Consider the following 23,257-nt stretch of genomic DNA (forward strand, 5'->3'; position numbering starts at 1 on the left):
TTAATTTGACTTTGTTTTGACTCTTCGTTAATTTTTGGTGAATTCCCCCCCCCCATTGAAATGCATCGAACCTAAGTTTGACAGCTGTCAAACTTAGGTTCATTGCATTTCAGTAGGGGAAAAAATTCACCAAAAATGAACGAAGACTCAGAACAAAGGCAAATTAAGCTTGCACAGGTTTTGCAAGGTGCACTAACGATCCCAAGCATTTAAAACTGTTTTTGAACCTTTTAAGACACTTTAAAAATTGCGAAAACAGAACATCGCTAAGCGAAACAGGGGACCTAAAACTGTCATCGCTAAGCAAGGCAAGATCCCGAACATCGCTATGCGAATTTTCCCCATAGGGAACATTGCTAAACGGAGTGCAAAATCACTCCAAAAACCTCATCGCTAAGCGAATACATCGTTAAGCAAGGCAATCGCTAAGCGAGGCACCACTGTACTTGTAATTGTTGCAGACTTCTAGTAAGTCTATGTCTTGGGGAGGGGAGAAGGTTTTCAGATTTCCATCACTCTTTTTGGCTTGCTTCTGATGTGTTTAATGCTTCAGAACTGGTATATGTTCCATTTAATGTTGTTTAGTTGTTTAGTCAGTATGTTGGAATATCAGCTAGATGCTGATTGTGCACACCATCATACATTCTATTTTTATTTCAAAGCATATTTTCTCTATTTTTTTTAAAACATTGTATGTCTACAGCAGTCTGATGATCAAGGCCAGCAGTTTTATACTCACATACTTGGAAACAAGTATAATTGAATTCTATGGAACTTACTTTTGAGTAGCTGCTTTGCGTACTCTTGAGAACGACTGGTCATAAAATATTTTAAATAAATAAATAGTAAATAAACAATGAATATAGATATGTGCAGTGTTGAACTGCAAGTTCCAAAAAGTCACTCAGACAGTGGGTGGTAGCAGTATTTTTCATGCAATGACAAATACAATATGGCTAGAACATGGGAAAAAATTTTCTGGATTTAACCACTGAAGAATCTGTAGGAAACAGTACTGCTGTATCTTCCTTTTTGCTTGCCCTGAAGGATGAGCTATTCACTTATAGAAAGCTGGCTATATGAGGGAAGGAGACAGGGAATCCTCCTGCCCTAATGGCCAGCTGTCTCCAATCAAACATGTGCTTGGTGAAAGATAGAAGGCTTGGAATTGGCAAAAATGGTATAAGAGGAATTCCTATGATTCACTGCTTGTTTTGGGTGAGTCAGTTCTCTAAAATAGGTCCCCAACTGCTGGTCTGCAGCCCGGTGCCGGTCTGTGGGCTTCCCATGACCGTGCTGTGGAGACGGATCTTTGCCCGCCCGCCCGCCCGCTGGGTGTGTTGTGCTCGCGGGGGGTCGTGTTGCGCTCACAGATGCGAGCATGACATGCCCCTACCTTTCTCTCTCTGTTGGTGCTTTTTGTTTCTTAGCTGTGGAATGGGGTACGGGAAGGTAGATGTGTGAGGCGTGCTCCCTTGGGCAGTGCGTTTTGGGGAGGCAGTGGTGTGGCAATTGTTCAAAAAGTGCTTCAACAAAGCAGGTATGGAAAGTTGCAGACAGGAATAGCTGGGAAGTGGGGGGAGGGAGGACACCGAAGATGCCCAATGACTGCCAAAGATCAAGCCAGCCCTTTGCAGTGTGATGCGATAGGGAAAGCCGTGAGGTGTTTCAAAGTCCTTAAACCCACACGCCACCAGCTGTTTCCTCCTGCAATAAGAGCATGAATCTGCTGTTTCTTCAACGTGAGTTTTCCTTTCCTTTCTCCTCTCCTAGTCTCTAATGGCTTGGTGGCTGCCAGCACGGAGGCAAAGAGCTGAACGATCAATGAGAAGGCTGCAAAGATTGGGGTCTCATGGTTCTACGGGAGGGATTCCTTGAGCTAAGCTAGCGCAGCGTTCCTGGCAACTTTGATAGGGATGGAGGCATATGGGTTCTTCCTTTTTGGAACCACGAACTGGTTGGGGCGGGCTCTAAGCAGTTTCTGCATGTTTCTCCCTACCCTGAACTGTGTTGTTGATTATAGCCTCTATTCCATAGAATTAATTCAGTGCCACTGAAAACTGAGCTAGTCACTACTTGATAACCTGGCCCTTGTTATCTGCTGAGCCTACACTGAGATAACGACCATAGAAAAATAGGTGGTTTGATTATTGCCACTGTTGACAATTGTTATGCCATCTCCAAAACTGCCACTCTTGTGAGTCATTTCTGGGATTTTAGGGTGTGGCAGTCCATATGTATTCTCTTCTGCAGGCTGCTAGTTACTAACCACATGCAGAACATTGATGAAACTGGTTGTAGTTTTTTATTTATTTTATTATTTATTTATTTATTTAAAATATTTTTACTCCTAAGAAATGCCCAAGCCAGTTTACATAATTAAAACACAGTATTAGTGCAAAACAGTGAATTATTCAAACATTAAACCAATGAATATCATTAGATTAGAAATATTAAAAATTATATTAAAATAAAGCATAAGATAGGTAAATATAAAATAAAGGTACAGCATTACTAAAAAGACATAGATGCAAAAGATTTCAAATCATCTAATTTTAAAACTTTTCCTAGACAGTCAGTCACTAAGGAAAAGTCTGCCTGTAGAGAAAGTTCTTTACCTGTTCATATAAATAATCTTCCTACCTTCTGAAATATATAGTCTCACTGTTAGACAAGGATAATATAAAAGGGAAAGGGTTAAAAGAAGGGAACAGAAGGACCGAGAGTCAAACCTGTCAGATGGCTGGGAAGTTATAGAAGTAGAGGACCCCTGGACAGGAGAGTGGGTTACTTTCCAGGTAACTAAGGAAAAAGCAAAAGAAGAAGAAATAGAGAAATACCAAGGAAGCCCTCTTATGGGGGAGGGGAGATAGAAAAGTGGGAGAGAAGAAGGCTGAAGAGAGAAGCTAGAAAGAAGGCAGAAAGGGAGAGGAGAGGAAAACAGCCGAGGTCAGATTTAAAGAGGAAAGAGACATTTTGGGAGCTAGATAGTGGCAGGAAAGAAAAAGAGAAAAAGGGGGCATGGAGTCAGCATGTCTATGGCAATTGCCATTGGCCCCACAAACAGCATGTCTATGGCAATTGCCATTGGGCCCACAAACGCTAACCCCAGATGTCGAATTTGACCCCATTCACTCTTATTTATAGGTTGCTTTTCTCCTAATAAGGGGACTTAAGTCAGCTCCCAGTATTAAAAAGAATAGACCTGAAGACACAATAAGTTTATACATTTAAAACTGGAACTGTAAAACTGATTAAAATATATTGAGTGATTCAGAACATATAAAATGTTAAAAACTATCTTAACTAGAGATGGGGGTATTTGTATATGAATACAAATATCCCCGTGCAGCTGTACTTAACCAGGGTCTGGCCTCTGGGGCCAGACTGTCTACTTGCATGTCCTACAGCGGCCCCGCTCATCCTTCCATTTGTGCCCAGAGTGTCTCTCTTCCTGCTCAGCTGGCCATTCCAGTCAGGGGGAGAGTAGATGAGTCTCCCTGCACAACTGCTGAGTGGCCAGCCGAGTGGAAAGAGAGCTGCGCTTCTGGCACAATTGGAAAGATGAGTAGGGCCACCACAGGACACGTGAGTGGATAGTCTGGCCCCAGGGGCTGGACCCTCGTTAAGTCCAGCTGTGTGGGATATCTGTATTCGTAAATAAATGCCCCCATCTCTAATCTTAACTTAAAATGGCATTCAGGGGTTCATTCTAGCCCTTGGGCAGTTAGGAGGCAAATGAGTAGTTTAAGATCACCAGAACTAGCTTAGTAGATTTTTCTGCTGAGGTATAGAACTTTATTGCCTGTGGTGATTAACTTTCCATGGATCTCAAAGGAAGTCCAGAATAATAAACTTTAAACATGCAATAACAAGGTTTGTCATTGATGTTCTCCTGTATCTACCTTAATGTTTGGGTGCTCAAACAGCAATAGTTGCCAAATGAGCTTTTGTCAAGTTTAGTCTACGGTAGTAGTTATGCCCATTTTAATATCAGATATGCATTGGTGATGCATGGTGTATTTACATTGTGGTTATGCCACTGTAGCATGGTCTATATGGTGCTCCCTTTAAGGCAGGGATCGTCAACCCACAGCCTGGTGCCGGTCCATGGGCTTGCCAGAATTAGGCCGCGGATACAGATCTCCACCCCCGACATGCCCTCTGCAAGTGTGACACGCCCACTGTGCTCACGCGGGGATGCCCCCCCCGGACATGGAGCTTGCTTCCCCCCAGCCGATCCACAGCCCCAAAAAGGTTGGGGACCGCTGCTTTAAGGAATCTCCAAAAGCTTCAGCTGAATAAGGATGCTCAAAGGGAGACAGATGGGTGAGTGTATTATGCCCATCTTAGATCAACTGTGCTAATACTTTTTTTTGCGACAATTTGAGGCATAGATTATTACCTATAAAGCTCTAAACATGTTGACTTGGGAGAACCTAGAGAACAGCTTTGTGCTTCATTGGGCTAATTCTCTAAAATCAGCCAGAGAGGATGATTGGGCTTCTGGGAGTGTTTTTTATGGTTGTACAGCTGTGGAGTGCTCTGTAATGGGAGTGGGGGCTGTTTGACCTCTAGTCTTTGATTTTATGTTATTTCACCAAGAAATATTGGTGAATTTTTTTACTTCACTATGTGGAATTTCATATTGATGTCCAGTTCATAAAATAATGGTCACACTGTCTCATATGCTTTTCTGATTTTGTCATGAATTTCATCTTTATTTTGAGAGGATTGGAATGCTTGGGGTCCTTAATATGGCTTATAAAAACATACAATGACCTAATTACTTAAATTCTTCTTTTAAATTTAGGTTTTGAGTTTTCTTTGCACAGTTACTAAGGAGAAAGTTATTAAACTCAGTGGGGCTGTTTCTGAGTAGACTTGTTCAGAATTTTACAGAATTTTATATACTGTACTCAAAAGCTTTTGTGTGTTTTGCAGATTAACTACTGAAGTACTGATCGAGTTCTGCTGCTCTTCAATGAGGAACTACAGGCTGATCTTCTGCCATAACCTCAAGCAACCATAAATGACAAAAGAATGCTTGGTCAGTAAAGGTAGCTGGCGTAGAAAATATTTTGTGAACGTAGGTGTTTAAGTGCTCTAAGGTAGGTCTTCTTGGCAATTCATTTTCCCTTTACAAAAGCAAAGCTTAGAACATTATTTCTTTAAATTTGCTGCCTTTTAAAGAAAAGCTACGTATTCTTTGAACATTAATATGTTACTAATATACAGTATTGTTAGTGTGTTTATTCTTAGTTACATTTAAAGTTACCTGTGGGATTGTGAAGTTTATTCCCCGGCCAGCCTCTATGAAAGGTTGACTGGAGGTTATATCATCTTGAATGAGTAACAGCCTCCACTTCCCCTCCTTCATCCATCCAAGATGATTGAAACCCCATATGCTTTCCCCTTCCATTTTCTTGCGAAGAAAGAATTTTTGGGTTAGAAAAGTGGGAGGGGAGCATCTTATACATGGGGGTGTCTTATACACAGAAAATATGATAAGTTGTGGAAAAACACTTGAATGGAATAGTCTTTTGAAGAACATGGCACGTTCCAAAATTGAGCCTCTTTGATAAGGTCCAGTTTCCTCTTTCCTCGCTTTCAGCAAATAGTCAAAACATTTCATTTCACCAAGGATTTGAATCTTTTCCTTTTTCCTTTACTACCCTGTTTCCCCGAAAATAATACTTAACCTGAAAATAAGCCCTAGTACAGTATGATTTTTCAGGATTCTTGTAATATAAGCCCTACCCCCAAAATAAGCCCCACTTAAGTGAAACCCCGCTTTCCACCATTGTCCAGCAACCAGAAGATGACATGACTGTATTTGAATAAATGTGGATTGTTATAAATGAAAAAAAAATCCCCTGAGAATAAGCCCTAATGCATTTTTGGAGCAAAAAATAATATAAGACCCTGTCTTATTTTCAGGGAAACACGGTAATATGAATGCCTTTAATGTACATCTGATTTATATCCCTCCTTTCTAATATAACTTTGTTTGATTTTATTGTGTATATTTGTTCTCTGTTGTGAGCTGTCTTGGTGGCTCTTCTAGCTAAAAGACACAATATAATTTTAAAATAAAAGTAAGCGAATAAGTAATAGATGCATTTATTTTAAAATGCAAACACTTGAATGTGATTTACAAATCAAATTACAGTTGTAAAATGCAGAAATAAAGATTTTATTAAATACTGTAAATCTGATAAAGTACCATCAATTAGTGTGAAAGGACTCAAATCAAAGGCAACTTTATTTTACAGAAAGACAGCTTTGACACTGGGCTGCATAAAGATATGAGGAAGAGCTCTTCCCCTTCTTTGAGTAACTGCAACTCTGTTCTCACTAATAAAATATTTGGAATTCCACTCAATGAACTGCAGCAGGAAGGACAGCCAGGCAGTGAAGTTCCATTCATAGTCCGCCATGTTGTGGATTATATAGAGGAACATGGTATGTGTTTTCATTCTGTGCCTTCATTGCAAGCTTAGTTTGAAAAGATCAGTATTTTTCACATGTACTCTTTTAGAATTTATGAATGTTTATTTCCTTATGCTTTAAGAGAGTGAATAGTATATTCTTCCTTTCTTTGACTGATTGATCTATTTATTTATTTATTTATTTATTTATTTATTTATTTATAACAAATTTATTTATACTGCCCCACAGTCTTGCAAAAAAAATATTCTCGCAATATTAAAAAAACAAATTCCAAGGGTGATGGGAAGTATCAAGTTTTTTTCTCTGCTTCTTGTTGATACGGTATTCATAGGTCATACATGAATGTTGGTAAGAACAAAACGCTTCAGAAATAACAGCAGACATTCATGTTGACAGTTTCCAAATGTAGAGGGTGAAGGTTCAAAGCATTTTGAGCAAGCCCTGGTGATTTCTGGTTTGCAGTTCCGCAAGTGAGAAATCACCCTGTTGCAAATGGCAATGCTTTTCATGCTGTTTGCAGAAGGGGTTTGTGTCTTCTTTGTGTAAACAGCATTAAATAAGTGAGCAATTCCATGTGCAGTTAATATTAGAGAGGATGCTGGCTCTCGCTTTCCAAGTGCTTATCTCATTAAAACTGCCAACTGTCATGCACTTTGTTATATTTTCTGAGTATGTATTCTACTTATCTTCCAAAAACAGCACTTGATTAATAACATTGAAATGAAAATAAATACAACTAAAATAATATAAAAATGTGCCAAAATGTATTCAGAAGCAACCATATTTGTTTGTGCAAAAGGTTTGTACAGAAGTAGGGGGTTCTGCAGTACAGTGGTGCCCCGCTAGACGATTACCTCGGTAAACAACGAAATCGCTTGACGATGACTTTTTGTGATCGCTGTTGCGATCGCAAAACGATGGTTCCTATGGGGGAAATATGCTTTATGTTGATTAGGTCCCTGCTTCGCGAACCGTTTGTTCGCTAAACAATGATTTTTTCCGGTTCCGGAAAATGGCTTCCCTCCCTTTGTAAAATGGCTGTTTTCCGGACAGAAGCTTCGGAAGACAGTGATTTTAAACAGCTGATCGGCAGTTCTCTATGGGCGATCTTCGCTGGACAATGAGGTATTTCCCCATTGGAACGCATTAAACGGTTTTCAATGCATTCCAATGGGGATTTTTTCCCCACATGACGACGATTTGACTGTACAGCGACTTTCCTGGAACGGATTATCGTCGTCATGCGGGGCACCACTGTAGAGGGATGAACATCTGTGAACAATGTATGAGAAATCTCTCTCATTCATCCTTACCCAACACATGTCCTATAGCACTGGGAGTGAGAAAAGCACTTCCCTTCAGATCATAATACTCGAGTTGGCTTGTATGGGAAATGATGGTCTTTCACAAAACTTAGTTCCAAGTGATACAGGACTTTATGTTTCACATCCAGTATGTTGAATTGTGCCAGTGAAGATGTAGTAGCAGTATGAGTAAAAGCATATACAGTAGCTTACAACAAACTTAGTGAAGCTATTGAAAAACAATGGAATAACCCGCCTTCATCATGGCTGTATAGCTTCAGGCCAGCTGAGGTTTTTGAATATTTTTAGTCATTCCCATGTAGAATGTATTTGCACTTGTCCAAATGAGATGTAATTAACATATGAGTTATTTTAGATGTTTCTCACATCTTGAGGAGTGAGTGCAGTTGATGCACTGTCGTTAACTATACCAAAGTACTTAAGTCCAGGGTTGTCTAGAAGTACACCTCATTTGTAAACCCGAGTCTTCAAGAATAGCACAAACTCCATCCAGGATAATTGAATTTATTTCCTGCTCTGCCTGTTTACTAAGAAGGAGCACTCTTACTTATCTGTCTTAATATTCAGTTTGTTCATCCTCACTTTGTTGTTGCTAGCATCAGATATTGATTAAAAATCAGTAGGTTTAGATGGAAAGAATAAACATTAGTGTTATCACCATAGTGATGGCACCAAAAGTACAAAACCTGTTTATTATGTCTCTATTTTAAATAGCCCATGAACAGTGTGGAACCCTGAGGGATATGATGGTACAGTGGCCACAGTATGGAGCTTGGGTCCCCTGCACCACTCTCCTAACTTTTCACTCTGGGTATAGCTAATAAGAGAGTGCCTCCAGATATGCGACTGAGAAACATACTGTGGTTGATGATACAGAAAGCTGCCAAGAGGTCCATCAGAGCCAACAAGGAAACATTGTTCTGGAACTATACAAAGTTCCTTTATTACTCTTCCTCCATCAAATATAGATAAACAGAGTGTCATGCCAAAAGTGAAGCCACATACCAAGTAGGACGTGATATGGCACCCTCATCATATATGACTAAAGGGCACCAACCTGATATTATTCTGGCTAGGGATTGTTGGGCTGTGGGGTCAGATAGTATGTCTGGGGAATCTTGGTTGTGTTTTGGGCACCCAGGTTCAGATACATGCACTCAAAACTGGAGGGCTGCAGAATGGAATGTTGTTACTAAGATAATAATAGATTAAAGCAACTCCTCTTCTGAACCCTATCTTACCTGCCACTAGGTATAGAAAAGTGCCATGCAAGGTTGAGAATAGATTTCATAGACCTGTTAAATAATAGTACTTTTAATCCTAGTTAACACAGGGTGCTTTAACTAGAAGACAGGAGTAGTCCCACAGTACTGACTCGTATGGTATTCCAAAAGTATGCTGTCAGACAGATAATGATACAGTACTTAAATCTGAGAGAACAAAACAGTGTTAAAATTTTATTATGTATTTTTCATACATCCTGAATGCTTTGGCAGAGATATTTTTGCTTAAAATAAATTTAGAATATGTTTTTTCCCCATCCTGATTTAAGGGGGTCTAGAGCAAGAAGGACTTTTCCAGGTCAATGGAAATGCAGAGACAGTGGAGTGGCTTCGGCAAAGATATGATAATGGAGAAGATGTGGATCTGGTTAAAGAAGCAGATGTACCTTCAGCGATTAGTCTTCTTCGGTTTTTCCTTCAAGCACTTCCAGAACCAGTTATTCCTGGCACTCTACATATGCATTTGATACAACTTTCTCAAGGTATTGGGGTGATTCTTCTATGGGTTAAATAGCTTCAAGAAATAACTAGATCAAAACTTCAGGATAGCAATAGAATTTTTCCTTTTGATGTTCTACATGTCTTTGAATGTAAATTGGAAGTTCTGCCTTCTGCTCATCAATTTCAGAATCTGTGTATGGTGGAGAAGCTAGAGCAGACTACCATCATTTGCTTGTCTCCCTCTGGACAGATCAATTAATAATATGTGACCAGAACATTTGCCTATGGGCCAATATTTATTGCTCTGAAATGCTTATAGGATTTTATGTTGTTTAATGACTATGTAGTTTGAGTCTCTGTGTGTTGATTTTATATTCATTAACCATAAGAGATGGAATGCTATCTCTCTGGTCTTGTTGGAAACAGTTTTCAGTGGCTGGTCCTCAGTCTTCTTCGGATATTTGGGAAAACTGATATTCTAGAAGCTGAGCTATGAATTTTCAGTCAGTTCATACAATAAAGACTTAAGTCAGATTCACATTCAGAAAGACATCTTCCATATCATTTCCTGCCAGACTCATGAGATGCCTCTCCTTTGTAATACTTGAGGAGTGTAGGGCTTCAAAGAAATTTACGTTTTCTGCAAGTGTGATCACACCCCTTCAGGATTTGTCTGTTTTGGATTAAATTGTATCTCTGTGTTGCTGTTCAATATATTTAAATAATTGGCCAAAATCCTGTTCTGCAAATTATGCCTGAGAAGTTTATATAATTGCGTAAACACCAGAGAAGTTGACATAATCAGATAATCCAATTATGTTGCCATTTGACACCAAGTTCCACCTGACCATTGGTGAACCTAATAGGGTTTTCAAAGTGTGGGAGATAAAGAAGGAGTGATTTTACCTTTGCCACATCCCAAGTGAGTTTTTGTGACCAAGAGGGCATTTCCAGATATTTTGAGTCCTAGTCTGTTACTATATTCATCTCTGGTTCTGTACCAAACTAGGTTTTTGTACAATAGGCGAAACGTCTCACAGCAGTATTATTCTCACACCAAAATGAAGCTGATAATTTACCCTGAGCTTAAGAAAGGAAATATGAAACAGTTAAACAAAAATAAGCATACAAAAAAGGCATCCAAATAGTTATGAAAATATATTTTATCCAAACCTCTGAATGTTGCCACAGCCAAAAACCTGAGAAGTTAATAATACTCAGTAATTTTATTCAATTGTTTGGTTTTCAGTAAAGTCTCTGATGTGGAGAGTGCATCCTAGGAAATTGTGTTGTGCAGTTACACAAAAGGTGTAACTTTTAGAGGTGAATTACCTTAATTTAAATCTCTGTAGACATTATCTGTTGAATGCCAAGTTGCATGACTCAGCATGCAGCAGATAATGTCTACAAAGTAGGTAGCTTGCCTCTAACATTTATGCCTTTTTCATAACTGTTCAACAGGATTTCAGCCAATACGTTTTTTCCCCCCTAAAATACAGTGGTGCCTCACTTAGTGATTGTTTCGTTTAACGATGTATTCGCTTAGCGATGGTTTTTTTTTTGAGGAATTTTCCGCATCGTTTAACAATGTTCTCTGTGGGCGATTTTCACTTAACTATGTCCGTCTTCACTCATTTAAAAGTGTCTTAAAATGTTTGAAACCTGTTTTAAATGCTTGGAATCGTTAGTGCACCTTGTGAAACTTGTGCAAACTTAATTTGGCTTTGTTCTGAGTCTTCGTTAATTTTTGGTGAATTCCCCCCCCCCCCCCGTTCAATGCATTCCAATGGGGGGGGGGAATTCACCAAAAAGTAATGAAGACTCAGAACAAAGCCAAATTAAGTTTGCAAAGGTGCACTAACGATTCCAAGCATTTAAAACAGGTTTCAAACATGTTAAGACACTTTTAAATTAGCGGAAACAGACATCGCAAAACCATTGAAATGCATTGAATAGGCTTCAATGCATTCCAATGGGGGAAACATTGTTTCACTTAGCGATGTTTCCTATGGGGATTTTCGCTTAAGGACGGTAATCCGTTCCCATTGGAACGGATTAACCGGTTTTCAATGCATTCCTATGGGAAATGGTGTTTCGTTTAGCGATATTTTCCCATAGCGATGTGTTTTTTTTGAACCAATTAACATCGTTAAGCGAGGCACCACTGTATGTACTAGGATTGAGTTCTGTTTTTTTCAAAAATAAAACTTGACAGTCTTCTCTAGCACAGAACATCATTAAGAGCTTCCCAAATGAGTCTGTAAGTATAGTCTAAATAACTCCACATAGATGTTACTATCATAGAACTATGACCCATTCTGTTGCTAGTAAAATGTGTGTCTTATTTGAAGGGTATGGTACAAATCCTGGGCCATATTCCTTCCATTCCTCTCGACAGTCCTTGGACATACCTGAAAAGAGACTCAAAAGGCTTCCCTGATCTGCCCATGGATCCTACTCCAAATTTCCATGTGAACACCCAAATTCTTTCTTCTTCATGACAATGATTTCCTGTTGCAATGTAAAAGTAGGGCTTAAAGCAGTTGATTTCTGTTCTGTATACAAATCTTTCTTTCACAGATTTCTGTTATTAATTTAGTGGAAAACACCTGCTCAGTTTGATATTGTTGTTTGCAAGCTAATAAGCTGCATCTCTAGTGTATATCATGCAAACAAAAATCTATTAATCCAGATAATCCCTTTTTGTTTGTGATATTCTGGTTCTGATACGCGTATTGTTACATATAAATATATTAAATTATGGAATTGTGTTTTCAAGCATACAGGTGAGAATATAATGTTCTAAATTTATTTATATATTTGATTTATTTTATTTTTATACTGCCCATCTTGCTACCCAGGCCATTATGGGCAGTTTACAAATTAATATAATACAATACAATAATACAAAACAACAAGACAAAAATAATCAATTGCATTTTAGACAAAAAACAATAATACCAATAAGAAAGAAAATATCAAAATAATAAAATAGGCATGGGGGAGGGTTGAATGTATCATTGTTAAAGCACTATTGTATCAGTAAGTTCTACAGTCCAGGAAGGCCTGTCTAAGTAACCATTTTTTTTAATGATATCTTGAACGTTCCCAATGAGGGGGCCAGGCGAATTTCGGGTGGGAGACCATTCCACAGTTGCGGAGTGACCGCTGATAAGGCCCAGTTTCTGATCGTCATTTTCCAGGCCCCTCTCGGGGTCAGAACTCTCAGCCGTTGCCCTGGGAAGATCTTACAGGACAGGCAGATCTTGCCAGAAGGAGGCGTTCTGCCAGATAATGAAGTCCCAAATAGTTTAAAGCCTTATATGTTAACACTATCATCTTGAAGCTGGCACAGAAACGTACAGGTAAACAGTGCAGGGCAGCCAGAGTGCGGGAAATACATTGATGTCTCCTTACCCCACTCAGTAGTCTGGCTGCCGAATTCTGGACCTGCTAAAGTCTGTAACAGCACCAAGGACAGCTCCACGTAGAGAGCATTGCAGTAGTCTAATCTCAAGATTACCAGTGCATGGACCAGCATGGTGAGAGAGGTAGGGATGCAGCTGGGTAATCCGCTTTAGATGGAAAGACACTATCTGAGATCCCATTGAGAGCACAGGGTCCAGCAGTGTGCTTAATCTGCACACCTCATCCTTTGCAGAAAAAAATGCCCCCCCCCAAAGGAAAGGGAAGCACCCAGACCACAGACACTAGGGGCACTCACCTGAAGGATTTCTGTCATGTCCGGGTTCAGACTCAGTCTATTATCCCTCATTCGTCCCAGCACCTCAAGGGACAGGACAGCATCCACTGCAGGAAGTTGGAAGGAGAGATAGAGCTGGGTGTCATCCACATACTGGTGACATGAAGCTCCAAAACTCCTGATGACCTCCCCCAGAGCCTCCTATAAATATTAAATAGCACTGGGGAGATTATTGACATCTGCGGGACTCCACAATTGAGAGTCCACAGAGCAGGCAGCATCTCCCCAAGCTGTACTCTCTGAGGACGGTCCTCTAGGAATGACTGGCGCCGGGCCAAGGCTAAACCTGTGATCCCCAACCCAGAGAGCTTCCCCAGGAGGATACTATGACCCACGGTATCAAAGGCCACTGATAGTTCTAGGAGAGCCAACAAGGACATTTTGCCCTTATCAGCCTCCCTTGAAAGGTCATCTTGCAGGGCAACCAGTGCTGTCTCAGTGCCATGACACAGCCTGAACCTGGACTGGAATGGATCAAGGGCATTGGTCTTCTCCAGAAGTGCCTGAAACTGTTTTGGCACTACTCTCTCCACTAGCTTGCTAATAAAAGGGACATTGGCAACAGGTTTATGTCATCTGCAGCCAAATTGAGCTTTTTGTGAATCAGTGTAATGAGCATCTCCTTAAGGACAAGAGGCACCCTGCCCTCCAGAAGAGACCCATTGATAATGGCTGTAGCCCATTCTGCTGTTATAGGTCTGGCCCCTTTCAACACCTAGGCTGGGCAAAGGTCTAGTAAAGAAGAAGTGGCCCTGCAAGCACTATTATTAAAGCACTATTAACTATTAGTTTGTAATGGCAACTTCATAAATTAATTCTCTATATAAAATGTAATAATTTGTTATATAAGAGTACAGCAGAAATGAAACCTTTTAAAACAAGGGAAGATATTTCAGTATTGTTTTTAAAAAATTCTTGTATCACATTTTACAGATTATAATGAAGATGAATTTGGAAGAAAGTTGAGGTTCCTCTTGCAACAGCTTCCACCTCTTAATTACAGTTTGTTAAAGTTTCTGTGTAGATTTTTAGCTAATGTAGCATCGCATCATGAAGAAATTTGGTCTGCAAGTTCTTTGGCTGCAGTTTTTGGTCCTGATATTTTTCAGTAAGTTAGATTTTGCTAATCTTGGTGCATTGCTTTTACTGTGACTTTGAATTAAGCATGTTTCTTTAAGTTAAGTTGAATCAAACTTACTTTAAGTTAACATCAGAAAAAATCATTAAATTGACTTTTTTCATATCCTTCAGATTCAAATATCTACTTTAAAAGCAGGTATTGATGCTGGTTTAACAGCTGTTTGCTAGTTTTTAAATCTTATTTCATACTCTTTAGGACATTGTAGAATGGTATAGGAAGGAGACTTGCTCTTTTACCTTTAAAATCTCCAAAATTAAAATATGTCTAAAGATGAGTGTGTCCAGTAGATGTTTCCATGTATATGTTTGGGCTCACCACAGTTTGCACATTTCACTATAGCTCTTCATACTACATGGATGCTCAAGCTCATCATTGACAAGGGTAGTAGCACCCTCTGATGAGTGTGATGAGTGGTAGCCCTCTTCCTAAGTTTGGAATTGCAGAGGTGAGTGTGATTTGTTTGCCATTTTCCAAGGTTGCATTGGCTCCAAAGTTGGGAAGAGACTGAGAATTGTTTGGCAACTGTGTGATCAGAATACACAATGAGCCTTTCCATGCTGGGCCAAACTACCAGGTCTTCCGGATCCAAGCATTAGCTTCCCCCCCCCCTACTCCTGGTGTTCTGCTCTAGAGCAAGAAAGGTAGTAAGGTAAAATTACAGGTATTGCTTCCTGAAGAGTTTGCTGTGTCTCCAGGTAATGACACCAAGCAGGTCTTTTCTTAGGGTAAGTTTGGATAAAACTGGAGCCTTTTGGCAGTGGCACTCAGTAATATGCTCATTCCACTGGTCCTTTTCCTTAGTAGAATCTGCAAAGCATCACCAAGAAGAGCTGCAATTTTCAGTTGCACTTGCTGACTGAGTCAAAAATTGTAGATACCTGTAAATATTGCTCCGGAAGGTCTCTCAGTTTTGGGAAGGAGAACCAAAAGTGTATATTTGGAAAATGGCTTATAAGTTTTGTCTGCACGCACATACAGTATGTCTTTGAGGAATATTTACAACTTTGGACTAGGCAAATATTAAACACGCATGAATTGATTTTTGAAATCATTAATCTTGTGTTGGATTTTTTTCTTAGCATTTACACAGATGTGGAGGACTTGAAAGAACAAGAACTAGTTAGTAGAATAATGGCAGGACTGCTAGAGAATTATGATGAAATCTTTGAAAATGAAGAGGAAGATTTCTCATCTAATGATTTAAGTTCAATAACTGAGCAGGTAAGAATCCAATACATTATAATAAATGTTAATAAAATATTTCCAGAATTTTGACGCATCTATTATGGCATGGGTCTAGTACTACTGGCTTGGCTTTCAGTCTAGCCTTTGTTAGTGTTTGGTGCTAAATCTCTGATTGGGCTGGGGTTTCTTTGGAAAGAGATGTGTTTCTTGGGGAAGCATTGTGCTTAATATCTTCTCCAGGTTGTATCACAAAAGAGGTGTGCTGTAAAGAGGTGTTCCAGGTGTTACTAGCTGTCCTAATTGGAGAGCTGCTTGACTCTGTCAAAAAAAATTACATAGCTTAGTGTCATGATAAGACTTCCCCAGATGAAGCTTTACTTAATGTTGGGCCTCCTTTTCACCCGTATAACAACTTTGGCAGTGAGAAGGACTGCAGCATGGACATAAAAGGAAGCTTCAGCTTATGTGCGATTTGTTCTTTCTCTCCACACGTGCATGTTGTGAAATATCAGGTTTCACAAACCAATCTGTTCGGTAGTTCAGTTTGCTAACATACTGAATTAGGATATAGTCTGATAACAGTGATGGAAAAATCAGGAGCATAGTCCACGGAGGGTAAATGTTAGCTGATTTCGTTGCTGAGATATCTATAGAGAAACAACTGCACAGTTTGAAAAGAGCCAATCTCTTTCAGAGGTGTAGATTTAAGGCACCAAGCAAGAACCTGTAAGCTGTTGTCTGTAAGATAGCCACATTTTTAGAGTAACTTTCCCCCCAAGTTTTGAAATTTTAATATTCTTGGTTTCTGGGAAGTCATGGCCTTATTGTTCTATTTGCATATATGCATTTTTGTTGAAGATAAATGATCTGTTAGATGAAGATGATATTAAGCTTGAGCAGTCTGAAGAACTGCCAGAAGAAGAAGAAGAAAACATGGAGGAACCTGAATACAGGCAAGATATGGAGCCGCAGGATGTGATGCAGAGCATCTTGGAGTCATGTAGTGTTTCTGCATCAACAAGGTATTAACAAAGATACTGGTATAAACAACACTAGATATTAATATTTATCAATTTTCTTAATTATGAGTATTATGTGTCATCAAGTTGGTTCTAACTTATGGCAACTGTGAAAGAATTTTTAAGCTATGTGGGATTCTTAAAGAGTGGTTTTAACATTTCCACCCCTTAGTGAGTTTTCATGTCTAAGTGATTTGAGCCCAGGTCTCATGAGTCCTAGCTTGACAATTCCATCCACTTCACTATAGTGACTTGTTTTTCTTAGTATGTTTTTTTTGTTTTGTTTTGTTCTTTGTTTTACTCTTAGGAGTTGCCATGTTTTCAGTTGTCTAGCATTTTGAGAATAAATATTCAAAATGCATTCGTCACATTTTGTCTTCTCCCCTTTCATTAAAGAACACAATGGGGCACTTTAGCTTTTCAGTTATGCTGTGAGAAATCAGGATGAGAGACAACAACGTACCCAAGGCCATACAGTGAGCTCTTACAACTTATACAGTGGTTTGAATCTGAGTTTCCCAAACCCACCTTGGCTTTCTTGTGTGTCAGAGTAATGTAAATTTGTTTATCAAGTCAGACATGTGCATTTCAATGCATTCAGTGTACTTTTAAATAAAGGATGGAGTACACAAGTAGCACTGGTCCTTATGATCTGGACATAATATCTGACCCAGGTGTACATGCTATGATTGGAAAGAGGTTATGAAAAGCATGAGTTTTTCACTGTATGCAACAAAAGTTTCTAAAAAACCCTACAATTTAATTGTTTTCAGTTTATATATTACATTGCAAACAAAAAAATCCTTCACATAATAGCCTACCTGCACAAAAGCTTTGTAATTGATTTTGACTTTGCTTCTGTAGTATCAGCTGTTCTGGAAGCTTCATTCATATGTTGTATGTGCCGTTTGTGACATGTAAATTGTTGCTGAATATGAAACATAAATTTATTTGATACTCTTACTGACTAAATAAAAACTAGAAAGTTTTTAAGTTGTAAGAAATTCAGGAGACATCATTGTTATCACCTTCATTGGCAGAGCCTCTAAATAATTCTCAGTAGATGCTTACTTTGCTTTAAAACACTTAGAAGTAAAGAAGCTATGCTATTTGTAATCTGTTGGTCCATCATAGCTTGAAATGAAGAACTTCTGTTATTTAGCTAAGCCTGCCAGTTTGCAGTTTGAGCCCACAGTTAGCTCTCTAATTCTCTATGGCCACATTTGAACAAACTGTTAAATAAACAGATTAAGTACAATTATGGTGCATAATTGAAATTAGGATAAATCAGTTTAATCATTATGTTTTCTTGATCTGTTTTTTAAGGTTATTGTTACTGGTTTTAATATTTTTATTTTCATTTTTGTTTTCTGTTTTATGAGTTGTAACCCGCCCAGAGTAGTGCTGTGACACTAATGGGAGTGGGATACAAAGAGTGACAAACTAACATGCATCTTTTACTTTGTATCCCTCTTTTATACAAAATCTAATATATTATATAACTATGTCACTGAAGAAAAATGGCAGGAAACTCCAGCATTCCATTTTGTGTTGTGGTTTTTCGTGTTATTTAAGATACAGTATAACAAAAAAGATAACAATTTGTTGGGAACATCATATTCCATACCATGTAATCTCCCTTGGATACACCACAAATTCCTTTAAAGGGGGTATTAAAATAGGGAAGTAGGTGTTAATGTGGCCAGGAGTTCTTCACCAAGAAGAAGTAGAATAAAGACCAACCAGAGCTAAAATGTTGATTGGGCAGTTTATTGTCAGGAGTGACCTCATGTTGCAGTCTGTTTCTGTGTAGACTGCAGGGCTTAGTGCAGCACTTCAGTGCCATCTTGCAGGCAGCTGTTGAAGTCGAGCAAGCAGAATGAGTAGCCAACAGAGACTGCCGTACTGTATGGCTTTTCAGATGAAGTGTTTTTATGCAAAATGCTCATTTGGAATAGCAAAAATAGTCAGAATGGCTTACAAAGTTCTACTGCACAGGTAAATCAACTTAAAAGTCTACTTTGGTATGATTTAAATAACTTTTAAAAAGATAAAAATAGATGTTTTTGAAATGTACACTACAGTATCAAACACTGAATACAGAGTAATAAGCTACATATATAATCTTAGAAAAGTAAGCTCATGTATGTATTCCTAATTGCTTAGTTTTGATAGTAAGAGTTGTGCTGCTTATGTGGATCAAAAATGTGTTGAAAGACCATGGAAGTGAATTAAAATGTTTATGCTGTGTCATTCTGCATCAGCATTCACACAATTGATGCTGCTGTTTGAAATATAATTGTTTAGAGAGGAATTGGTAGGATATATTGAAATTTTCAACTGAAGCTGCATATCATGTTACTGAAATCTGCTAAAATTATTAGAATGACTTTAAGTTGTAATAGTTACTTCAGGCTTTGAAGTAACATTGTTTGAAACATTTAGTTTTCTGAGTGGCTTAACTGCATTAAAGTTGCAGAGGAGAAAGAAGAAAACTATAGAATGTTTTGTTCCTGTAGCTTAAATAGTGTTTTCGAACTTGAGAAAAGAAATAGTTAGCCCCATGTCTGATAGGATTTGAACATTTCCAACTCTGAATTCCCATGAGTGTGGGTAGTTTTTTATTGTAATTCCATTTTTGTTTTATGTGTTCAGCTTCAAAATACACTTTTTCTAAATAAGTGCATTTATTAAGAAGTTTCAATAAATTTGTTTTGTTCTCTTCTTTAGTTTCCCTTAGATTAATGCTGTGTTACGAAAACACTGTGTTTGAAAAAAATATTCAGTATCAACCTGTATGAGGTGTGAAAAGTATATTGATTAAAGCAGTCCTGAACATATTTCAATATTAAATTATGTTTCTTGTTAAAATATTTAGGTAAAAATATTTTTAAAAATTAATCCTTCCCTCAATTTTTTTAATCGTCATGCTTTCTTAATCTTTTACTTTGTACCCCTCAGTCCGTGTAGACAAAATCTAGCATATTATATAACTATTTCATGAAGAAAAATGGCAGTATATTCCAGCATTCTATTTTATGTTGTGGTTTTTATGGTATTTAAGAAATAAAATATGATGATCTATTGAGAGCATTATATTTCACAAATAAGTACTGTATTTGATTAATAAAAAATACAGTAGTAAAACAGAATAAAAGGTCTGGTTAGGGGTATAAGACACTGCATAATAAAATGAACAAAAAGATGGAAAGATTGGTTTTGTTTAAGGACTTAATCAACAGTGCAGCAAGCAGTTTTCTTGAAGTTCATGGAATAATATGCAGATACTTCTTAATACAGAATTATAAAAAGTGCATTTGAAGCTCTTGAGTTTTTTGGGGTTGTTTTTTGGAAGAGTTGTTAATTGGGTATATTAGCATGTGTAAGATATGCTTGATACTGAAGAGAGATGCTTGGATATGTTTTTATAAAGCAGAGCTAATCACTGACTTTCCCAGGCACTTTGTACTTAGAGAAGAAAATCTTCTGTTGCCTATACCTCAAAATAAATGAAGCAGATGACTAGAAGGGGTTATGGATTGTTTGCTGAGTTGAGAGTTATGCCTTATGACGCAGTAGTTATAACTGCAGTACTGCAGCCAAAACTCAATTCAATAGGTGGCTTCAGGTTCACTCAGCCTTCCATCTTTCCCAGGTCAGTAAATTGAGCACCCAGTTTGCTGGAGTGAGGCAATGTGTAGCCTGCATAATTAAATTGTAAACTATGCAGAGAGGGCTTTAAACGCTATGAGGGGTATATAAGCAGCATGCTTTGCTTTATTTTGCTTTCATTGACAATCTATCTCTGATCTGATGTCTCATGGGGTAGTTTTGCATACCAAGGACTGATGATTAGTTCAACCGCAAGATTGATACTCCTTTTCTCTGAGTGGATTCTTTTACTGGTAAGGGGTTAAGCTATTCTTTGGCTGCCATCTCAAACTCCTAACAGTAAACTCCATTTCTTTTTGTTCTAACATTGCCCTAATGACACCTATTTGGAGTGCTCTTCACCTGTTTTTCTTTCTTCTATTCTTTGCTACTTCACAGGTGTTTAATTGTATATTCTGTTGTTTTCCACTTTTCCCTGGTCCTTTCCTTCTACCCAACCTCCCTGCACACTCTTCTTCATTCCTATAGTGTATTAGTACAGGGCAATAGCACACCGGTAGTAGCCATTCTTCCCAGCAACTTGTACTTGCATATTTCGAGTCGTGATGCAGGAAAAATGTAGAGTGTTGGTGAGAAGGGAAAAAAGTTGCCCTATTTCTTCCCCCTTTCGTTCTTTTGGTGAAATTTAAGACTTTCTTTTTGCTTCAGTTTTGTTTAGGAATTAGTAGCAAGTTACTGATAGTGCATTCTTCAAAATCTCAGTTCTAGGGAGTCCTTTTTAACTCCACAGAAAAGGGAGGGTAGGAGACATGGTTTCTACAAAGTAGGTTCTTTAAGAAAACATCAAATACATTTTTAAGGGCTTTTTGTAAAAATCTAATGAGAAAAGGAAGAAATGGCAGTTTAATTCAAAGAAAGAATACAGTTTCATTTTTGTCATGTATTTATAGGAAAGAGTAGTGAGACATAGATGGCAATTCTTTTAAAAATCCAGCTTCAGGGAGCATGTTTATCCCACAGAGACTAGGGGAAGAGAGAGAAGGTGGCATATATTCTGTTTCAAGGGAAAGAACCCCATTTTTGGGAAGGGAGACACAACTTATTTTTCCTTCTGTTGGATCTTTGTAAAAGCAGCAGTGATGTACTTCCATGTCTTTCTGTGAAAGCCCCATCTTGAGGAGGAACTTCTTTATCCCTCCCCACTTTATCTAGAGTGTAGAAGGAGTAGAATCTTTCTTATCCCACTTGGCTGTTGTTGGATGCAGAAGCAATGATATGTTACCTATACATTAAGAAAAATCCCGCTTAGAGGCAAGCCACCACTCAGTTCCCAGACTACTCTGCACAAGATTCAAGAAAGGAGAGGTTGATAAGTGACCCAAGTAATGAGCTTGCTTAATAAACCACACCAAAACTGGTTGATGGCAGGTATATTTTTAAAAACCCAGCATAAACAGTCTGTTACACATGAAGGACAAAATCTGCTGCAGCCAGATTATAGCATGTCTTGATTTCCAGTTGTTACGCAAACAAAAGCTACAGTTCTGTGTGTACAGTGGTGCCTCGACTTACAAACTTAACTGGTTCCGGAACTCCGGTCGTAACTCGAAATGGTTGTAAGTCGAAGCACCATTTCCCATAGGAATGCATTGAAATGCAATTAATTGGTTCCGGGTGAAGAAACAAATCACCAAAAAAACCCTACAAAACACTGCAAGACCCATCGGAAATGCGATTAATCCGCTCTAGCCAAAGGGGAAAAAAAGAAAAGGAAAGCAAGCAAACCGTGCAAGACCCTTCGGAAATGCAAAAAAAGCAAAGCAAAAAGCAAACAAACCATGCAAGACCCTTCAAAAATGCAAAGAAAGCAAAGCAGAAAGCAAACAAACAATGCAAGACTCTTCGGAAATGCAAAAGAAGCAAAGCAAAAAGTCAACAAACCCTGTAAGAACCATCGGAAATGGGGAGGAAAAAACCCAAAAAAGCAAACCCTGCAAAACCCATCACAGCATAGAAACATAATCCCACCACCCAGCCCAAAACCATGCTGCAAAGCCCACCCAGAACAGTTTTTAAAAAGTAGAAAGCAGCATCTTACCAGGCAGTCCGAAGCCTCCTCTGATTGCACACTCTCTAACTGCTGGTACGAAAGAGCTACAAAGAAGCAGCCTCTTCATCACCAACGGTTAGCAATTTTAATTCCCCACCCTTTTCCATGCCTTTTTCTGGTTGTAACTCGAAGCTCTGGCCACAAGTTGAAGCAAAAATTTGTGGCCAGAGCTGGTCGCAACTCGAAATGGTCATATGTCGTGACGTTCGTTAAGTCGAGACATCACTGTACTTAAATGAGAATAAGCTTCATTAATTTCAATAGGATAGGTTTCTGAATGAATAAATGGTGCACAAGATTGTGCTGTCAGGAACAAGAGCATAAAGTGTTGGAAATTAAGAAACAAAAATCTTTGCAGTACAGGTCAGATTGTAATAATTACCTCATAATCTGTGGTCACTTGCAACAATGTCATGCTTCAAAAAACACATTTGAGAGGCTTCATCTGTGTCCCGCTCCTTTGCAAGTTTCCTTCTGATTTAATTCCAAATCTGCCAAATGCCTGTCTTCAAGATTTTCCTTTGGGCCACTCCAAGAGTTCAGATAAGTAGCACAGTTGCTTGTGACCTTGTGTCTCTTTGGTAGATACTTTGCCTGGGGCTCTTGTGCTCCAATTTACTTCCTTTTTCTAGAACACACACTGGGACTCCTAAAGAATATAAGGGAGTTCCATCAAACGATAGGGTTGCGTGTTTTCTATGCTTTTATCAGTGTATTGGTGGATTCCAGTTGTTCTTTTCACTCAGGAAGTGATTAGTACATAAACTGGTCAAACTTTTTATTTTTAGATTTTGAACACAACATGAACAATGCTAGGCTGTTTGACTTGTCAAATACTGTATTACATTTCTGATATAATTGTATGTTTTCTAATGTTTCCCCTAAATACTCCCAATTTCTCCCTTCCCCTTTATACCATACCGGA

The 23,257-nt window shown here is 38.6% G+C and overlaps 1 protein-coding gene across 6 annotated transcripts in view; it reads left to right on the forward strand.

Annotated features, from left to right (window-relative positions):
* The window catches only part of FAM13B (family with sequence similarity 13 member B), a 67,660-nt gene that overhangs the window by 8,914 nt on the left and 35,489 nt on the right, over positions 1–23,257 (forward strand). For all 6 annotated transcript variants that reach the window (XM_072990111.2, XM_072990112.2, XM_078385692.1 and 3 more), the window contains exons 2-7: positions 4,945–5,111; positions 6,276–6,465; positions 9,331–9,543; positions 14,199–14,373; positions 15,486–15,627; positions 16,450–16,613. In XM_072990111.2, coding sequence (XP_072846212.2) covers positions 6,309–6,465; positions 9,331–9,543; positions 14,199–14,373; positions 15,486–15,627; positions 16,450–16,613 — 851 coding nt within the window. In that variant the 5' untranslated portion in view covers positions 4,945–5,111; positions 6,276–6,308. The remainder of the gene's footprint in view (positions 1–4,944; positions 5,112–6,275; positions 6,466–9,330; positions 9,544–14,198; positions 14,374–15,485; positions 15,628–16,449; positions 16,614–23,257) is intronic.

The sequence above is a fragment of the Pogona vitticeps genome, chromosome 2 (assembly GCF_051106095.1).
Source record: "Pogona vitticeps strain Pit_001003342236 chromosome 2, PviZW2.1, whole genome shotgun sequence".
Taxonomy (NCBI): domain Eukaryota; kingdom Metazoa; phylum Chordata; class Lepidosauria; order Squamata; family Agamidae; genus Pogona; species Pogona vitticeps.